At 40.4% G+C, this 20,613-nt stretch overlaps 1 protein-coding gene across 4 annotated transcripts in view; it reads right to left on the minus strand.

The window, feature by feature from the left end:
* B3GLCT (beta 3-glucosyltransferase) overlaps window positions 1-16,317 on the minus strand; it is a 64,042-nt gene extending 47,725 nt beyond the window's left edge. Inside the window, exons 1-3 of one of the 4 annotated variants that reach the window (XM_074568106.1) lie at window positions 16,074-16,317; window positions 6,382-6,443; window positions 3,542-3,581 (exon numbers count right to left, since the gene is read on the minus strand). Coding sequence is in view for 3 of the 4 variants with exons in the window: in XM_074568088.1 (XP_074424189.1) it covers window positions 3,542-3,581; window positions 6,382-6,443; window positions 16,074-16,161 (190 nt within the window). In the remaining variant the exon portion in view is untranslated. The remainder of the gene's footprint in view (window positions 1-3,541; window positions 3,582-6,381; window positions 6,444-16,073) is intronic. The other 3 variants (XM_074568097.1, XM_074568088.1, XM_074568115.1) reach the window with 3 other exon arrangements.
* Between the last annotated feature and the right edge of the window lie 4,296 nt (window positions 16,318-20,613).

A 20,613-nucleotide genomic window follows, 5' to 3' on the forward strand; every position in this document is an offset into this window, starting at 1 on the left:
ATCAATCTGAAACTCCAGATCAGGATCTCTTAGTCCTTATATTTTGAACAGATTATTGTAGCTTAGTATAAAGCTTCCACAGTTAAAAGCAGACACAAGTCTTTTCTCACGCTAAGAACAATAATTTCTAAATGCGCTTATTATATAAAGTTATTGGGATCTTTCTGAATTAAAGGCAGTGTATGCATATAGATAGATACATAGGTATAGAGACCCAATCTCATCTGTGTGTGTGCGCTTATTTATTTATCATATATGCAATAAGCATTGTAATGATTGATTTATCTATTTATGGCCTGCAGCAAGAGAACTAAAAGCCATCCTAACTTCAAACACTCTCTCTCAACACAGTTTGAATACTTCTGATATTTTTATTTCCTGAATTTTAGAAAACTACTTCCCTCAGTAACATCCAAAAAACCCTTTAAATTAATTCCAAATGCACCACATTTTTAGTACACTTGTTTACCTCTTGAAATTAGAAATAGTATCCAGTTGTTCCACAAACTGCACACCCTTTCCTAGTTTTGTAATACATAAAGTATGTTGCTTATCACTTCAGAACTTATCATGTGTCCTAACACTTAACCAAACAAAAAGGTTCATCGTCTACTCATTTGCTCTGATACTACAGAAAAAAGTTAGTTAAACCTTGCATGTTGTTGTTCTCACCTTTCCGCCCAAACTTCCCTCCCTAACTCCTAGAGAGCCTAAATAAAATACAGAACCAGGTCAGGCAGGACAGTAAAAGGACATAACTGTGAAAAATACTTTTGATCCTTTCAGAATATTGCAGGTATTTGCAGATCAGAGGAAGTATAACATCACCATATTTGCAAGAATCTAATCCAAGGAAAAAAAAAAAGCCTTAAGACTACTTCATTCTTCTCTCATTTAACACACATTAAAAAAAAAAGGGGGGGAAAAAATAAAAACCCCTAACGTAATACAACCTCATCCCACAGCCAAAAGCTAGTACATAATCTTATGGTGAGAGTAATATCTCCAGAGAGAATGACTCAACCTACTTTGGATCTCTTGTCACCCTCTGGAAACGCCCCTCTCTTTCCACAGACTGTAGGAGGAAGCTACAAAACTCACACTCCGAAGCTCAAGGCTTCCTTGAGTTTCCAAAGAAGGCAAAAGCATTGTACACTGGCCTGAAATAGCCAGTGCTCCCCTTCAAGAAGAGATTTCCTTTTGCTATTCAAATATTCGAAAAGCAGAAAATACTGCTGGTCAGCAATATGGCCTACCATCTGGGGACAAATATACCCACCAATAGAGTAGCTCTACATCCACATGCAGGGCAAGACTTTTTGCCATGGCGTGGCAATGATGAGCCGACATTGGTAAGTCTCATGACTGATCTTTTGACTGGACTATAACATGAAACTCTTTGCACGCTTTGTGTTTTGGACTAATGCATGAAACTCTTTGCACACCAGCCAATCCAGAGGGTCGCATCACATGCTGGGGAGACAAAGCAAACATCAGAATGTGAAGTTTGGTCTTCTCTGTATTACACTGGTCTTCCCAATGACTGGGATATGAAGATTTGATACCTGTCTTCAAAGGCTTGGCTAAGGACACTTAAAAAGATCTCTTGAAACTCTGAAAGGAAAACTACAGATGGTAACTTTCTTCCTTGGTGCAAAGGTTCAGCTTATTTATAAAGGAGAAAAAATTTCCTTGTATAACAGTTTGAAAAAGAAGAATGAAAAAAATCACAGAAACTAAGAACCATTAAGAACTTCATTCTCTGTTTCAAGTCCTTCCCTGATTTTACCCACAGAAATGGGTTAAGAGAGACTTTAAAAAAAATTTCTTTCTTAAGGAGAGGCAGAATCTCATTTAAAAAAAGCTAGAGAACATAAGAAATGATGTATTACATCCGGTCTATCTAGCCCAGTGCATCGTCTTTAACAGTAGTAATAGGGAAACACTATTTAGGGACACCAGATCTTCACTTTCTCCAGTGCTCCTCATACTCTAACAGCATCCACAACTACTGTATTAGGAAATGCCAGAAGATACATTGCTGCCTGCTTATTTTACCATACATTTATGGACTTGTCTCCTCTTGAAACTGCTGGTATGGTCTGCTTCCACAGCCTCCTGTGGCAGCAAGTTTCTAAATTTTGCAACCTGCTGCACAAAATACTTTCCTTTGTCTGCTTTAAAGTGATCTCCTACTGAAACAAACAATAGATAACAGACGGTAGTTACATCACTAATGTATCACTGTAACGTTCCTAAATACACCTCTCCTAAGCAATGACATTACATTAAAACTTACGAAAACTGAGTGCTGTCAAAAGCAAAAAAAAAAAAAAAAAAAAAAAAAAAAAGTCTCTCAATGCCTCCCTGGGTGTTTTATGAAGTGAGAAACAGCAGGTCTGCTGGGAATGATAAAAGCAGCAACTAGCACCTGGCTGCGTTATGAGATTGCACAGAAAGAGACGAAAGAACACAAAGAGAAAACATACTTTCTCACCAGATGAAGATGGGTGAACAGGGAAACAGAGTCATAAAGCTTCTATAGACAGGTCCTGACTTTTCAATGGTAAAATGGGAGATAAATGGGACAAGGAACTTCATTATTTTCCACAGAAGTGGTCATCTGTATTAGGGATAGAGCTTGCAACTAAGTCCAAAAAAAGCCAACAAACAAACAAAAACCAGATCTTCTCAGCACAGTTCAGAGTTCTGTTCAGCAACTCCACTAAAAGCCTGTTAAGATGTCAGAATGAACTCACAACTACTCAGAAACTACTGCAACAGAAGCATGGTCAAGCTGGCTCTTTTTAGAACAAGCAGCCCCAAGCACTCGTGGTTTAGAAGAGTGAGAAGTACTGCAACAGTCCAAGTTGCGTTAAGAACCGAACTACTATAGTACAGGAGAGGCAGCACTAGGTCACAGTGCAAATCCTTATCTCAGATCTGTAAACTTTTTGCTGGAAGGACATCAGACTTGTTTTCAGAAAAGGCAGAAGCTTGCAGAATTTTTATTCTCTATTTATCTCACATGTCCAGTAAAAATTTTATCACTCGGTATCCTATTAATGTTTGACATGTTTCTTAAATACTTGTTTCCAGATATTACAAAGTTATTACAAGTTATTACAAGTAATTTATAATAACCCTAGTTATTACAAGTACCATGAAAGCCTAGCAGAATGGTAAAGTGTAGTTTCATGTTAAATTTTTACAAGACCTGCTACTAAATATCGTGAAATTTGGTTTTCAAATACTGCATAATACAAAAAGCAATGCATCAGTTTCATAGTGCAAGTGCGTATTTTCAGAAAATAACTTAACTACAAGAATTGCAAATACAAAGACCGAGAAGCTTCTCTTTGATGAGACTACATGAGCAAAGAAAAAACATACAAAGTATTTGGGAATCAGCAATTAACTAACAATGCTGTTGAGCCTTTAGGCACTATTTACACAGTCACTTTTCAAAGCATAACCGTATTTTATTCATACTAAAAAGGCAGCCACAAGTGAAAACAAATACAGACTATACAGTGCTTACCTCTGTTTGTTTTACTAATTGTTCCACTTTTTCCAGACTTCTAGAAGAAAGGAGAAAAAGCAAAATAAGGATACACACAAGAACTCAAAATATTTCTATAGAGAGACACGGGGAGTCAAAGCATTCATCAGATTGTAAATGCATACACAGAGGTTTTAATTTAAGAACTAATAAAAAAGAAACAAAAGTAAAAAGATTTTCATCATTGAGAACTGAAATAGATATTCCGCATGTTTGTATACTATTACTTAGACAATACAGTGAAAGAATAAAAAGAAAAAAAAAGAGAGGCAATGCTTTTCCATGACAATTTATACTAGAGCTCTTTAAGTTAATACTAACAATGTCTTGTTTTTTTTAAAAAAGATGTGTCTCCTAAGCACAAAGTTTGGAATATGGAACTCTATAATACAACCACACCCAGTCAGTGTGTAAAAAAAACCCCAACCTAACATACTCTTACTTATTTGATCCACTACCAAGCATCTATTGAAACACAATTCCTAAAGGAAGATTCAAAAGCAATTTATATCAAGACAAACAAATATTAAGAGGTTGTTGTACATAACATGACTTCACTGTGATTTACTCAGGTATCACATACATTTGTGATGGAATTTTAATGGAGTGTTGAGGAACAGATGACAGTGACGTTGCATTTGCATCATTAACCAGGAAGCCAAGACACACACACAAAAATATCTTAGGGGAATATTCAATTGCTTCTAAGTAACAGAGGCTGGGTGGAAAAGTGCTGTTTAAGAACTGCTGACTGGTAGAGAGGCAGGACTGGAGAAATAGCACTGTGCTTCCTACAAAAATTGTAGGAAGGAAAACAGAGCCTTCATTTATTGTACAATTTCTCCCTGGTAACGGCATCTCAGTCCTTTGGTTTCTCCACATGTAAAATCAAGACATCTTTACTAATTGCTTAAGGATGTTGCAGAATTTATCTTGGATCAAATGTTTTAAGACCTTCAGATAGAAATGCCATACAAGGCACTCCTCAGTAATAAGCTCGTACATAGCCTTCCTACCCTTGTGACTTAATTCCTATTTATAAACACGTTTTTTTCCTCCCACCACCCTTTTTTATAAAAAGCATATCCATCTAATCCTGATGCAATCCTACTTGCATCAGATGATCTCTCCCGCTGTCCAGGTCTGACTTCTACACTGAAATGCATAAGCTCAAACTTCCTTGGTAGCCACCCATAAAAGCCTTTCAAGAATGACTGCATGGCATCCATGCCTTTGACCCTTTTTTGCTGACTGGGTCTAAAGCTTAAAAAAAAAAAAAAAAAAATCTTACAAGACTAAGTTATTTTGATGACTATACACAGTATTGCTATCTTACAGTGTAATACCACATTCTAAGTTAACCTGTATCATAAACAATGTGGGAAGATTAATTTGCTATGGAAACAAAAAAAGTAAGTGTTTTGTGGTACGCAGAGTGATGAACAAGTCATATTTTACAATTACCTTTTTTAAAACACAAAACAAAACAACTGTTGCCTGTTACATTCCTGTTAACGTTTTTAAAAAGAGGTGGGGGGCGGGGAAGGATTTTGGCCTGAACAGTTCTAGGAGGCACTTCTGACTTCATCACAGGGAAGGTTTTGAAAATCTAAAATAGTCGGAAATCCTTCATAAATTATATCCTATGTAAGAATGATAACATTAAACAGCTGGATTGAGACAGTAATGGAATTTGACAAACAGCAACTGAGAAGTATCAAAAACAGAATATTACCTAGTCTCCTAGATACACCGCAGCAGGCCAGCAGTTTGCAATAAGGATCTTTTGCATTTATGAAAATTACTGTACATACAGTGACCATCATCAAAACCAAAAATTACTTAGATACATTTATCTCTGACCATACTTCTACTGCATTTGATGGGAGATCACTAGATCTAAATGGCAGCTACAGATTCTAACTCTTCATTCATTCCAGTACTTTTATTCAATTTTCTTCCCTTAAATCTTTTATACATACACAAACACCTGTTACAAATATATATATATATATATCTGTGTGTGTATATATATATATATAAAAAAATTAGTAGACAGAAGTCTTTTAAAGGACTCACATGCATACACACCTAACACGCACTGTGCTGTTTAGCGGTAGGGCTAGCTGCGACCATTAGCTCTTCTAATCTGTTAATTTGAAATTTCGTATGCAAGCTTTTCTTGAGCTGTGACTTGGGTAGCAATATGTAATAATGCTAATTGAGCAAAGAGGCATCCATTTTCCTCTCAATATATTATACATTTAACAAAACCAAGAAAAAAGGAAAACCCGTCTCTGAATATACTCAAAAACTATTTTCAACAGCAATAACACTACCAGCTTGTAGAGGTTATGCAAAATTGCCAAGTATTTTTTTTTACTACAAATTTTTAATGCATTCTTCAGCTGATCCTGGAAAAAAGAAAAGAAATTATTTTCTAAATCATAATTTTGTTCCACAACAAACCCACAAAAAAACTAATTCTCTTAATACAAATGACGACATAAGTCAGAAAAACCCAGAGTAAGAAAGAAATCAAAAGTGCTAAGTATAAGTTTATTCTAGTAATTCTAAGAATTCATAGGATAAATTAGGATCCTAGTAATATTAGAAGAGTACCACTACATGCAGCTCGTGTCCCATTAACAGTCTCTTATATGCCACGCAGAACAGCAAGACATATGACATTTAGTACCACTGAAGTCAATGATCAAAATAATCAATGTCACAGATGTTAGGCTTTCTGCTCGGGTCTCTTCTGGATGATTTTATGATGTCTGTAAAATGTTCCTGCTCTGGCAATTAAAATTTATTACCTGCAGCACTGGCAGTTCAGTCTCATCTTCTGCACCTTCAGGATTTACACTTACAGCAAACGCTGAAAGAAAAAGCAGACTTTTTTCAAATTATAGGAGCTCATTTTCACACTTGATAAAGTTCTGCAGCAAAAGAAAAAAAACATTTATGTAGATTTTCACATTAAACAATACTATATTGGTAATAATCTTTAGGAACATAAAGAGAGTCCATTCTTACAGAATGTATACATTTGCTGCCTGACAATTCTATTCCTCTACATCACTGAAAAGATCACTCTCTGATGTGAAGCCAATTTATCTCGGCTTCAAGGCAAAGAAATCCCATTTAAAAAAAAAAATCAAATCTGCTCAGTCCAGTAATTCACTCAACAACAGCATAATGTGCTATCAGATGGGAGACCTGCATTCCACTCTATCTTTAGGTTAAAGTTTGGGTTACCAAAGCTTCACTTAGAACCATAGAAATTGACAACAGCTGATGAAAATGTCTATCAAACTTGAAGATGACTGTCATATGCTTTGAATGCCATCTTTGAACAACAGTCAAACTTGTTAGTGTATAAGAAACCCAAATAAACGCTTACAAAATGAACAGAGACCCCAAAGGGCAATTTGCACAGACCTAGCATTATACTAAACCTTTTATACTGACACCACCCTATGCATAAACTTTTTGGTTTGTATTGGAAAAATAATCATAAAAAAGGGTTCTGGGGGAGTGTTTGTTGTTTTTTTTATTTTTGCTTGTTGACGCAGTTGTCTAATCAATTTGTCTCCACTTCCTCATTTGTAAAAGCAGTTCCATTTAGCATAAGAAAGCTTTGCTAAGATTCTTTGTAAGGAGTCTTTTTCTTAAAGGTACTAAAGAGATGCAAATGAAAGTAAATTGCTATAATTTCGAACAAACTCAGGATACTACTCATCGTGGTCAAATAGATGGTTTTCTTAAAAACTGAGGCAGAATAAAAAGCAGATTCAAGTGGAGTGTCTCACTGCAAGTTTAGTTTATTTATTGCTTGAAATTGATTTCAAAGTGAATTGCTAGCAACTGTCAATTCCTTTGACATGCTTGAAACCTGGAATGTAGGAAAGCAAGACGACAAGATTGTCCAAAGCCTGTGGTGCTCCATCTCTGATTACCTATATCCCTATTCAACTAGAGACTAAATTTCATCAAGTGTCTAAGAGCTGAGTTTCACAACGACAATCTCAGGTCCTGACTAACTTGAATCTCAAATCACACCACTAAATGCAGACATCCCAAAAGTATTCTAACACAGTAGATGCATGTTGACCATAGTCACATTTCAACAAGGCATTTAGCCAGGAAGAAGAAAACAGAGTACAAGTAGGAGTGTCCCCCACAATGTCCTCAAATAAATGTTTTGCATTTCTAGTTCAAAAGTGCACAGAGACACAGATCCCTTGCTGACAGCATGTTCTGGTCATTTTCCTCCTTCTCTTCCAACCTAACAGTACTTAGAGCTCCAGATAAGGAATATCTTCCCCTACCGAAACCAGATCCACACCTTCTACTTGACACGATCCTAATTAGTAGATCAACACAAAACACCCTTATTCCAGGAAATGTATTAACTACCTAGTATTAACCTGAAGAAGTATCACCTCATAAATTCGGCTTATTTGCAAAACTGAATGCAAGCAGAATTTTCATGACTTACAGTTTTTGATATGCAGCTGAGGAACGGCACACATGAGACCTGAAACAACTATGATTGACAAGAGATGCTGCCTCTCTCACCATAACATTCAATAACCCATGCCACACTGCTTCTAAGATCTATAAAATATTAATGCACATGATCCTTGAAACAAATCAAACAATGCTCAAATAACGTGGGGGGGGGGGGGCGGGAAAGACCTATTTCATACTATGTCTTTGAAAGCACAGGTAAAGCTCTTCAGGTAATTATTTTAACAAACTACTTCATCTTCATATTACAGTACCACAGAATTGTTGAGGTTGGACGAGACCCCTGAAGATCATCTAGGTCAATCACCCCTCAGCGTAGGATGCTCAGGACCTTGTCTAGTCACGTTTTGAGTATTTCCTAGGACAGAAACTCCCCAAACTCTCTAAGTAACCTCTTCCAGCATTCTATCACTCTTATAGTAACAACAACAACAACAAATTTAAAATTATTTCTTATGTTTAAATGGAATTTCCCATATTTCAATTTCTGCCAACTACCTCATGTCCTGTTAGGCACCACAGAGTCTGTCTCTGTCTTCTGTACTGCCCCTCATCGGGTATTTACACGTGTTGGTAAGATCCTCCCTGAACCTTCTCTTCTCCAAGCTGAACAGTCCCAGCTCCTTCAGCCTCTCCTCATATGTCAGGTGCTCCAGTGTATTAATAATCTTCATGGTCTTTTGCTGGGCTTGCTCCAGTATGTTCATATTTCTCATACTGGGGAGCCCAGACCTGGACACAGCACCCCAGGTGTGTCTCACCAGTACTGAGCAGAGAGGAAGGATCACCTTCCTTGACCTGCTGGAAACACTCTTCCTAATGCAGCCCAGGGGGTTGCTGGCCATCTTTGACACAGTGGCACACTGCTGGTTCATGGTCAGTTTGTGGCCCACGCGGACCCTCAGGTCCTTCTCTGCAAAGCTGCTTTCCAGTGTGTCCCTCATGTGCATTGCTGCATGGGGGGACTCCTTGCTAGGGGAAGGACTTGGAATTTCCCTTCACTGAACTTGATTTTCCAAGTTTCCCATTTGCTACATTATCCAGCCCACTGAGGCCCCTCTGAATGGCAGCATGACCAGCTGGTGCATCAACCCCTCCTGCCCATTTTGTATCCTCTGCAAACTTGCTGAGGGTGCACTTTGTCCCACTGTCCAGGTCATTAATGAAGAGGCTAAACTCCATTATCAAGCCCTGGAGTGCACCATGCCACTGATCAGAGATCATGAGCCCAGCAAGTCAGACAGTTTTCTATCCACCTCACTTGTCCACACATCTAGCCCATACTTCATCAGTTTGTGTATGACATTATAGGAGATAGCATCGAACTCCTTGCTAAAGTTGAGATAAACAACGTCCACTGCTTTCCCCACCTTCACAAAGGCAGTCATCACAGAAGTCTTTGAGTTGGTCAAGCATGATTGCGTGACATGCTGACTTCTCCCAATTACCTTCCTGTCCTTTGTATGTTTGTCTTTTCCTTTCCTGTTTGGCAATGGTATCCAGGATTATTTGCTCCGCCACCTTCCCAGGGACTGAAGTGATATTGGCCAACCTATATCCCCAGATTCTCTTCCTTGCCCTCCTTGAAGACAGAGGTGACTTTTGCTTTCTTCTAGTCTTCAGGAATCTCCCTGACTCACCATGACCTTTCAAAGATTATCAAGAGTGGCCTAGCATTGACATTGTCAAGCTCCATCAGCACTTGCGGGTGCTTCCCATCAGGTCCTGTGGACTTCTGCATGTCCAGTTTGTTTAAATGTTCCCTAAACTTGCCCTTCTCCAAAGAGCGTAACTCCTCCTTGCTCCAGACTTTCCCATGAGTTTCAGGGGCCTGGGATTGATGAAGGTGGGTCTTACCAGCACAGATGAAGGCAAAGAAGGTTTTGAGTTCCTCACCCTCTTCTATGTCCTTCTTTTAACAGGTCCCTCCCCTCATTCAGAAGCAGGCACACATTTTCCCTACTCTCCCTTTTGCTGATGATACACCTGTAGAAGCCTTTTTTCTTGCCTTTCACAAGTTGAATCCCTCGCCAGATTCAACTCCAGGTGAGCTCTTGCTTTCCTAACAGCATACCTGCACTCTCAGTGTCTCGATTACTCTTGGGGTGACCTGAACCTGTTTCCATCTCTTGAGCGCTTCCTTTTTATGTCTGAGTTTTGTCAAGAGCTCCTTGTTCATGAGCGTAGGCCTCCTGCCATCTGTGCTTCCTTCCTGCATGTGGGGATGGATCATTCTTGAGGCTGTAGGAGGTGAACCTTGAAAATCAACTGGCTCTCCTGGACCATCTCCCATATCAGTCTTTCTGTATTGTTGAGGACAGTGGTAGACCAGATATGCCTGGCTAAAAATTACTTTTGTTGCAGCTGCCCTGACATACAGTGCAGTTCCAACACTCACACATATCATTCATTAAACAAACCAGTATCTGTGATGAATGTTAAAGTCTTTCTATATTCTTATCCCCAGTGATTTCAGACATGGAGTTCTTTTCCAACAAATAAACGTATTAAAATGAGTCGGTATCTTTTACATTAAATATTCCAGGAAGACTTTTTCCAGCTAATACATTTTAATTGTAAGACAAGAACTGTTCAGATTATTTTTAAACTACTGAAGAACCATTCACTAAACGGAGTCATATGAGGAGTCATAAACCAAGTCATATGAGGAGAGGCTGAGGGAGCTGGGCATGTTTAGCTTGGAGAAGAGGAGGCTGAGGGGAGACCTCATTGCCCTCTACACCTACCTGAAAGGAGGTTGGAGGGAGGTCGGTGGTCAGCCTCTTCTCACAAGTGAATAATGACAGGACCAGAGGAAATGGTCTGAAGTTGCAGCAGGGGAGGTTTAGGTTAGATATCAGGAAGAATTACTTTACTGGAAGAGTGGTCAGGCACTGGAACAGCCTGCCCAGGGAGGTGGTTGAGTCACCATCCCTAGGGGTATTTTAGAAACGTTTAGATTTGGCACTTCAGGATACGCTCTAGTGACAGAGATTGTAGGGGTTTTTCTGTGTGTGTATGGTTGGACTCGATGATCTCAAAGGTCCTTTCCAACCATGAAGATTCTATGATTCTATGACTAGAAGACCCCTGAAGACACCACAAAAAAGCCTCAAGAGTCTTCACCCAACAGTAACCAAGCTTTTCACTCAGGCTGTATGAATTTATTTTAGCAACAAATATGCCATGGACTCTCTACTGCCTTATTAGCAAATCTGTTATGAACACATAATTTGATTCGAGTAAAGCAGTCTTCAGAAATAAAATGGGATGCACTTGTGGGGTAAAATCAAGTCTTCCTAACATACAGCCAAGGCTGTTCTGGCTAAGCAACCTGATCTCACAGCCTGGAAATAAATATTCTCTTCTAAGGATTTACTGGGAAAAGGGTAGCATGAAAAGAACATGGCAAATGTAGCTGGCATATGACTTACCAACAAAGGGGCCACCGGGTAGGTAGGAAACACAGTGCCTGGATGCAGGCGGACATCTCTAAGATTAATTCATCTACCCACAATTCACTCCTGTCCTCGTTTGAGGTAAAACAGAACCAATTTTCTGTTTTGTAATTTTACTTTTTAGCTGGGCCTCTTCTAACTGACTGAACTCTGAAATTAACAGCATATTGTTCAGAAACTCTCATAGTGATAAGACCTGATTATACCAAGGAGTGGTATGCAGAGGGGCTCTTGCCTATACTTATTGCTATGACAACCAAGGTCACCTAACTTTGCTATTTGCCCTGTTAGAAGGTCAGAAGCAGAGAAGCGTAGAGGGGACCCACCTGCAGGGAGGTGCGGACAGGACAGGTGACCCAAAACTGACCAACAGGGTATTCCATCCCATACGCATCATGCTCAGTATAAAAGCTGAGGGATCAAAGGGGCAAGTGGCTCGCTCTCTTTCTTCAATGGCCGATGTCCGAGGAGGACTGTGTCTGTTTGTCTGCCTTTGATCCCGATCTGAGCATTCCTGACTCTAGTTCCGGAATTCAGATCCTGTTCGTCGCTGGCGCCAGTCTGGGACTTTCCCTGTGTCTCCTGGTGACATGATAGTCATCCTGGGAGCTGGATACGTTTTTGTATGTATTGTATACTTTTTTTTTAATTTTTATTATTCTATTATTATTTACTATTTCCTCATTTATTATTATTTTCATTAAAGTAGCTTAGTTCTTTTTCTAAACTCATAAAACTCCTTATCTCTTCCTCTTCTCTCTGAGGAGGGGAGGGGGGGAGGGCCATCTGTCATTCTGATTGGCCAATCCACCCAAAACCACGACAACTCCCAAGAGGTTTCTGAAAAAGGTGTGCCTAGGAATGGACCACAGACAGAAAAATTCTAACTACCAATGCAGCTCACATCCAAACTTCGTTATTAATTATTAATTCAGACAACTGCAACAGATTTCTTTCTGTATAGAATTCACTAACACACACATCAACCTCTGGAGCTAGAGGCACCTTTGCTAAATCCAGAATTTCCTCTAGTCCTTTTGATTTTTTTGACATAACACAAGCACACCTCAGGTGGACGACTGACTTACCACAGATCACACTGAAAAATTTACTGCAAGAAGAAATTGATTAGCTGGTAAAAGTTGAAACCACGTAGGGACCACAGTAACCAAAAAGGCTAGGGTGATTAACTGTATGATTTCTTGTATCTAAAGCAGAAAAAAACAGCAAAACGCTGTCTTAAACACAACCCATAATTTTGTATTCTTACTTCATTATTTCATGCATTGTGTACTTTGAAGTTTGTTAACACATGTAGCTATTCCCATCACCTGGCACAAGCAGACTGAAGCTGAACGTGTCAATTGCCAGTCCTCCCCTCCTTTTGCTAAATACTCAAAAACTGAGAATAAGTAAGAAAATGAAAGAGATTTTAGAAATCCTTTAAAGCTGTTTATTTTCATCAACCTGATCTTTATTTCTTTTGAGAACAGGACTAAAATCCACTGAAAAAGCTAGAGAGCATTTTCGGATCCATTCAAAACCTGGAAATTTAATCAGAGAATGTAATGTAAGCAGCCTCAGTTCCTACTTATTTTTCTCAAGTGTTCCATTATTTTCATTAAAATTTTGGTGAGTAAATAGACTTGCTTATGACACTGGAAAGTAAAACTCAATCATTTATTTTCATTGTTCGGCAGTTGAACTGCAGGAATATCTGCCAAGAAACAATTAGGAAAATGGATGTAAATACTTCAGTATTCAAATACAGTATACTGTATAAATATATATAATGATATAATACCACATTATAAATTAGAAGTAATCCTTTCTCCAGTGCTACCCTTTTGAGTGTAAACAAATTCCAAATGTTTACAACTATATGTCCTTTAAGTGCAAAAGATGTTAAAAAATGAGGAGTTAATTCTTCTGCTTTCACAGACAAAATCCACTTGAGGCAGAAAGGCAACACTTCTGCTATTTTCCTCTTTTATGGTCTGATTCAAGGCTGACTGACCCCAGAGTCATTCCAATCACCTCACAGGGCTGCGGATCAGTTTAAATGAGCTACAAGGAAGTTATGATTCTATGACTTACATATGGCAAAACCATGACTAATAACCACTTCAAATAACAAAAGCCATTGATTATGTTGTACACAGTAGACAAAATGTTTGAAATATAATTTCTTTATACTTCTAATTTAATGAAAGGCCTATTTTTGTTTTGGTTGGGGGTTGGTTTGGTTTCCTCCCCTCTCCTAAGTTTTCAAAGAACATAAAGTTCCATGGATTGACATGATTCCAGAGAAAATCTGCACTGACGCTGTCAATCAAAGAGACGGGATCTTCCATAATGAGAAGCATTATGGAAGCACCAGCAAGCAAAATAAATTAGTTTCATATATTTATAGGCAAGTTTTTATAATATTTCTTCATTGTTGCTACCCTATCAGCATCAAAGACCCTGGTCTAGCCAGGTAAGAATGAAGAGTTACAGATTTAGCAACCCAAAACGGGGAGAAAACAGGAGGGAGGAGAGAGAGGAGGGGGTGATGCAAGCAAATTTCCAGCATCTGAAGCTTTTCATAAAATAAAAGCAACTCATTTTATTTCTTTACTGAATTTCTTTAAGCTAATGGCACATATAGGAAGAAGGCAGCTGAAATCACCACTGTGAACCACCGAAATGTCTAAATGAGTGCTGTATACACTAGTATCTTTATAAGAGGTGAGAAAAGAACAACAGTAGAGGAAACAGCATCATGACTACCCCTTCTGATTGTCTAGAAGCTAGACCAAACAAAATCATCTGAATATGTCTTCTCGTTCTGCAAGATGGAATTTATGAAATGACTTAACTACCAACAGACAAACTATTTTCTTCTGTGAAATGCAATTCTGTTTTCCAAGAGCTGATTGTTTTGCAAACTTACTACCCTGTCCATCTTAAAAGCACGGGGTATTTACAAAAGAAAGGATTTTAATATAAAAGGATAATGAAAAAACAACAGGAAAGCCATGATACTGCTATAAGCTTCAGGTGAACAAATTCTACACAGGAATTGAGACCTACTGAACAAGAGGTAATTGCACAAGCAAGAACTGAAGTTTTTCCATTTCTGCCTTTTACCCGCACGTACGTACAATAAATATACAAATAATATATAGTTAAAAATATTATAATATTAATATATTATATTACTATATATAGTTAATATAATATTATTGTCAATATATATTAATGTAATATATATTACATTATATAATGTATATAATATAATATATATTATATTATATTAATGTATATATTATATATAATATATATGTTAATATAATATTGATGTACTGTATATATTATATATTAATAATATAATAATAATTAAAAATAATAAATACACAAATGCATGTACGTACAATAAGTATACAAATACACATGGTGAAAACTGAAGCTGCTAATCTCTGACTGTGATTATAATCTGCTCGGGGTTACAAGTGCTGTAGTCCCTTGCTGAAGCACTGGAGCAAAACTACTCATCCCGGAATGAATGAAATACAGAATGAATACTGCTCTTTAGGAAGAGCAGTAAAGTATTAGGATTCCTCCAAAAACCAAGCTGCACAGGTGAAAGGAAAAATGTTTTACAAAAGAAAAATCAAATTATCACAGTTTTGCTTTGCTGAAAACAGCATTTATTTTTACCAGGTTTCCCCTGCAGGATCTTGATCCACAAGCCATGCTAGTGGAAGAGAATCAAATCCAACAGCTCAGAACAAACTGACAAGCCTGTGCTGACAGAGATGGAAGCATTCAGGAACACAAATAATGAGAAACAGAACAGATGCAAACATTTATTTCTGTCTCTTACACTCACGGCAACAGCTCCTAACTCCGAGAGCCTGTAGCGATCCAACTGCTGACATACTACTAACCCTCCTCTTTTAATCTTCTCCCACCTGCCCAGACACATTAAAAACGTCTCTAAAATATAGTAATAAGATATTTTTTTTTTCCTCTATGCTGACATTTTAACCCGGCGGAATTACCCTTCCACCTCCCCTCAGCACAGCCAGTCAGTGAGGGGCTGTTTCAAACACGAGCACCGGCGGTTTCGCGGCGGGTTTTGGCTGGTTGTTTCACGGGGATTTTCTGGCCCGGTGAGGAGCGGTTTCCGCGGCGAGGGCTCTCCCCTGCCCCGCACCGCCCCACACGCCGGCGCCAGGCCCGCGGGGCGGGAAACGGTGGCGGGGCTGGGCGCCAGTGGCGCCTCACAGCCGGGGCGGCTGAGGGGAGCCCGCGCTGCCCCCGCCGCGCTCCCAACAAACTTCGGGGGAAGGGGCACCTCCTGCCTCCCTCGCGGGGCGGGACGGCGGGGTGAGGAAGCGGCTGCGGCACCCCTCTCCCAAGCTCTGTCCCGTGCCCTCCTCCCCCTCATCACCTCGGCGGAGGGGCCGAGCGTCCCGGGTCTCCTCCCTTCACCTCGCCATGGCGTCCCGGCCCGGCCCCCGGCCACTCACCCCGGCTGCGGAGCGGAGGGAGAAGGAAGAAGAGGTGGGCGCACGCAGCGTAAAGGAGCCAGCGGTCGAAGCCGGGCTCCCGAGACATCTTGGCAACGGCCGCCGAGCCGCACGGAGGAGAAGGGGCACGGTGCTTCTGCCCGCTTCTGCCGCAGAAGCGCGGGCGAGCGGCCTCCGGCTGGTGGCGGTGCCGCCGCCGGCCGGCCAGCCCGCCCTCCCCTCCGCTCCTTCCCTCCCCTCCGCTCCTTCCCTTCCCTCCCCCCCGCCAGGCCCGGCAGCACCGGCCGCCGGCGGCGGGAGGCGGAGCGGGGGCGGTGGCGCCCTCTGGCGGGCGGCCGCGGGAGAGGCGACGCCCAGCGGCCCCTGCACCTCCTTGCCGGCTCCGGCCTCCCTCTGGCCGCGCTGCGGGCCCTTCAGCCCCCCCGCGGCACCCCTGCAGCCCCGGTGATGGCTGTAGGCTAAACATCCAACCCGAAATATAATCCTAATGAGCACAGCTCTCCGTAACCATTCTTGATCACCCAGCATCTGTTGCCAAAACCAATTCGTAATGGCTTTGATTCTTCACGATAAATTATTAACTCCACAGAAAGTCCTCCAACAAGGTTTCTAGGTTGTCCAATTTGGACAAAAGAGGGGTTTTTTTTGGTTCTGAGCTTTATCCTTCTCCTCTCACAAACAAATTTAAATGTTGTCAGTCAAATGATACCCACAACTCTTACAAGAACCTGGTCCACGGTCACAAGCGGCCTAGTTCACCTCCAAAACAACCCTCACAAACCATTCCCCCTAAAGAGTGTGTGACACCTCCAGACAACCATTTCGTAACCACCTCTGTGGCCAGGAGTGGAGACACGGGGTGCAGCCCAGAGCTGGGGCATGGACACAAGCCGGGCACAGCCTTGGCACCTGAGACTCCACAGCTACAAACCACTCGCCCACAGTCGGTCAGAGAAATGCAGACCTGGAGCTGCACAAAACGTCTTTTAGGGGTAACAGGGAGTACAAAGTATCTAACATGCATAAAAGACACAGTATAGACAGTAAATTTGGATGTAATGCAGCTCTGCAGACCAACAAAGAAAATTCAGATGTATAAAATCTTGTTAGCAACCAAAACATGACCCCAGGTGGATCCTGGAACAAGGAAGAAGAAACCACCCACACGAACATCAGATTTGTCCCAGTGACAGACTGCACACGCTGACAACTTGCTGCAACGCTCCCCAGGCACCCCAGAATGAAACCGCCAACCTTCAGACCCGGGGGAGCCACAGAAGGTTGGAGCCTGTAACCAGGAAAAGGAGTAGAAACGCAGCAGCGTGTATAAAATTTTCACTGCATTGTTACTTTCTTTTTCCGTCACAATTAGATCTGTATTTGTAATTATTAGATTATTCACATTCTAACTATAATAACAAGAAATTCTTGGCTTTGCTTATATATACGGCATGCTTCCTCTTTGCCCTTAAACTTGATTTGGAGGGTATACCTGGTGCCCCTAGGTAACAATTCCTTACACGCTGGGTACGCGTAGACATGAATTCCAGCCAGGTCTATTACGTACACATTTTCCCATCAAATACTGGGGATAAACGGTGCAACACCCAGGCCAGCTATAATCTTCCCATATTTGCAATCCAGTAAGGCCAACAGCATAGGAGCCAACTCCGATCTTTCCTCAAATCTCTGCAGCTTTTAGGTCTACTGTATTCTTTTCCTGACAGACCAAGCGGTTACAACAGGGTACCTTAAGTTTGCCAGAGAAGTGATTTTGAAGATGAATGGAAATATTTTCACAGCGATAAACTCTCACTCTCACTGCAAGTTCAGGCAAACACATCTATATCACTGTAACTTAGTAGGAAGCTTCATACATCTCAGTAGAAATATATTAGCCAGACTTCCTTGGGGTATTAGACTTGCTTTATGTATTTGATAGCCCGCTTACATTGCAGGGTGTTGAAGAGAGAGGGAAAATGGGACAAAAGCGTGAGCAACCACAGCTTGTTATTTGCCTTCCAGAACAACTGCTTGTTGCTGACATTCTGCTTCACTAAACAAGTTACTGGCCTCAAGAATAACAATTCTGGTGCAAATTAAATACAAACTTTCATAATACGTTTCTCTTGCTGATTCTATGTGCATGCTCATTACCAGGAAAAAAAGTGTTAAATTACTCTTCCATTTCTATACCTATAACAATATAAAAGGCGTGAATCCTCCTGCTTAACACATATATTTGCACTTGCTTGTTTTTCCTTGTAAGCTGCAGCAGCGTTTCCTGCCCTTTCTCCCATTTCTCTGTTCTGTGATGGTTTCCGTAAGTATTCACATCACAAAGATCATGCCCACAACAGCTGGGATAAACATAAGACTTGTCACTTTCAAAATGGTTAAGTTACACTCATGTTTGAATGTTTCCCCACGCAGCAAGTCAGTAAGGAAAAAAGAAATAACCCAACCTTTTGCCGAGATGTAATCAATGTTTTGGTTTCTCACAAATATAAGAGAAATTTCATTGTAACAACCTCCCTAGAAATATGGAACTCTACCATGAAAGCTAATGTTCTCCAACTGTTAAGAAAAATAGCACTTAAGTATTTTAATCTTATATTTGGGGCTGGGAGGAGGAAATAAATCTTTTCCTTCAATTCTGCTCTACATACAAACTCAGACTGAGTTTGTTTGTTGTTCTAACTACCCCAGTGAGAATTTCCATCTCAGGAAGGATGAAAATAATGAACTTTCTGGTAAGAGGTTCAGAGCACCACTAAGCTTCCTTTCATTATAGTATTACATATATCTTACATTCATAAATAATACAAATGTAGCACTATTGCTGTCCCACCTCTCACATTAACAAGGGGGGCTGCAAATACAAAGAAAGCCTGTCAGATATAGATATACTTAAAGTTATGCATATCAGATTTATTTTGTCCTGGTAGGATATCTTTTACAGATATTAAATATAAATATATATATTTTAAATTAATTATTCATCACAAGTGAGATTTTTAGAAGGAAAAAAAAAGCAAAACCACAGCATTTTTTCCAGAATGAAAAGTAAACATGGACTTTCTGGAAAAAAGAGTAATTAAAATAATAAAGTAAATTACTATGTCCTTCAAAATATTTATAATAGCATGTATGTAGCAGCAATTTTGCATCCAAGTTACTAGATTTTAGTTACTAACATTTAGTATTGTATCATCAATTGTGGGATTATGAGGCTGTCGTGGTTTTGGCCAAATTGGCCAATGGCCGGCAACAGATGCTCCCTCCCAGCCTCTCGTAAGAAGGAGAGATAAAGAGAGATTTACGAGTTTAGAAGAAACTAAACTACTTTAATAAAATATTAATAATAAAATAAAAAGGAAAATAATGAAATAGATACAGTATATACAAAACCATATTAAGCTCCCAAGATGATGTCACTGGCAGGCACTGGGGAAGTCCCAGGCTGGACTCAGCGACGGGTGGGAACCAGGTTCCACAGATGGAGTCAGGAACACAGGGATCGGGATCAAAGACACATGAACAGACAGGGTCCTCCTCGGACATCAGCCACTGAAGGAAGAGTTGACCCTTTGATCCCTCAGCTTTTATACTGAGCATGGGGCAGGTGGGATGGAATACCCCTGTTATATATACCCCTGAGAATACCCCTGAGAAATTATGAACCAGACACAATGGCAATTACTGAGTTAGAGAACTTGACTGGTACTACTCTGGTGTATTAGTCATTTGAAAAATGTTGAACTAATCCAGGAATGACAGTGTACTCCTACGGTTTCTTGCAATGGATGGGGTGGGAAGGCTTTTTCGGCAGAGCCAGGCCTATTAATCACACGAGCTGAGTTCTGTCCCAGCTCTTCCTCAGGCTGCTGCAGTTTGACCTCTCTCTTCTGCTCAGGAAGTTGCATTTGCAGGGGCGTAACTTTCAGCTATGAATAATCCTGTCAGCAAAACCAAGCCAAGTGAGTTTAGAATTGCACAATTACATTTTGAATCGCGACATGCATCTGGAAACTGAGTTTCTCAGCTTTCAGCTACTCAAGACAGTAATTCAATGATAGTTCCATTAACATCACAATGTCCAGCTAGTACCCTGGGAGTGCATCTACATTTGTCAAATGCCAGGCAGTGAACTTGAGCATGGGAGCTCTGATCGTCTGCATTGCTCAGCTCTTAACTACCCTCCCTTGTCCCGCTTGGACCACCCTAAATAGCTCTTCCCAGGAGAAATCTGCAGTAGTGGGGAAAGCCCTGAGCGCTGGCTGTAGACATGACTCAATCAAGTGATACTTGGCCTGGGACTGGCCCCATCTTAACTGGAAGAATTGATAAATTTGCAGTAAGCCTGACAACCAAACCACCGAGGGAGATCAGTGCTCCAGTCAACCCCTGTGGTAGCCCACAGTGTAGTCCTAGTTGAGTCTCTTTCCTTCCTGGGTTAATATGGGAAGTGTTTGCCCTTCATTAAAATTTGAGGAGTCCATCTTGAGGTAAGTCTCAGGGCATTCAATCAAAGCTTTAT

The sequence above is a fragment of the Larus michahellis genome, chromosome 1, assembly GCF_964199755.1.
Source record: "Larus michahellis chromosome 1, bLarMic1.1, whole genome shotgun sequence".
In the NCBI taxonomy this organism is placed as follows: domain Eukaryota; kingdom Metazoa; phylum Chordata; class Aves; order Charadriiformes; family Laridae; genus Larus; species Larus michahellis.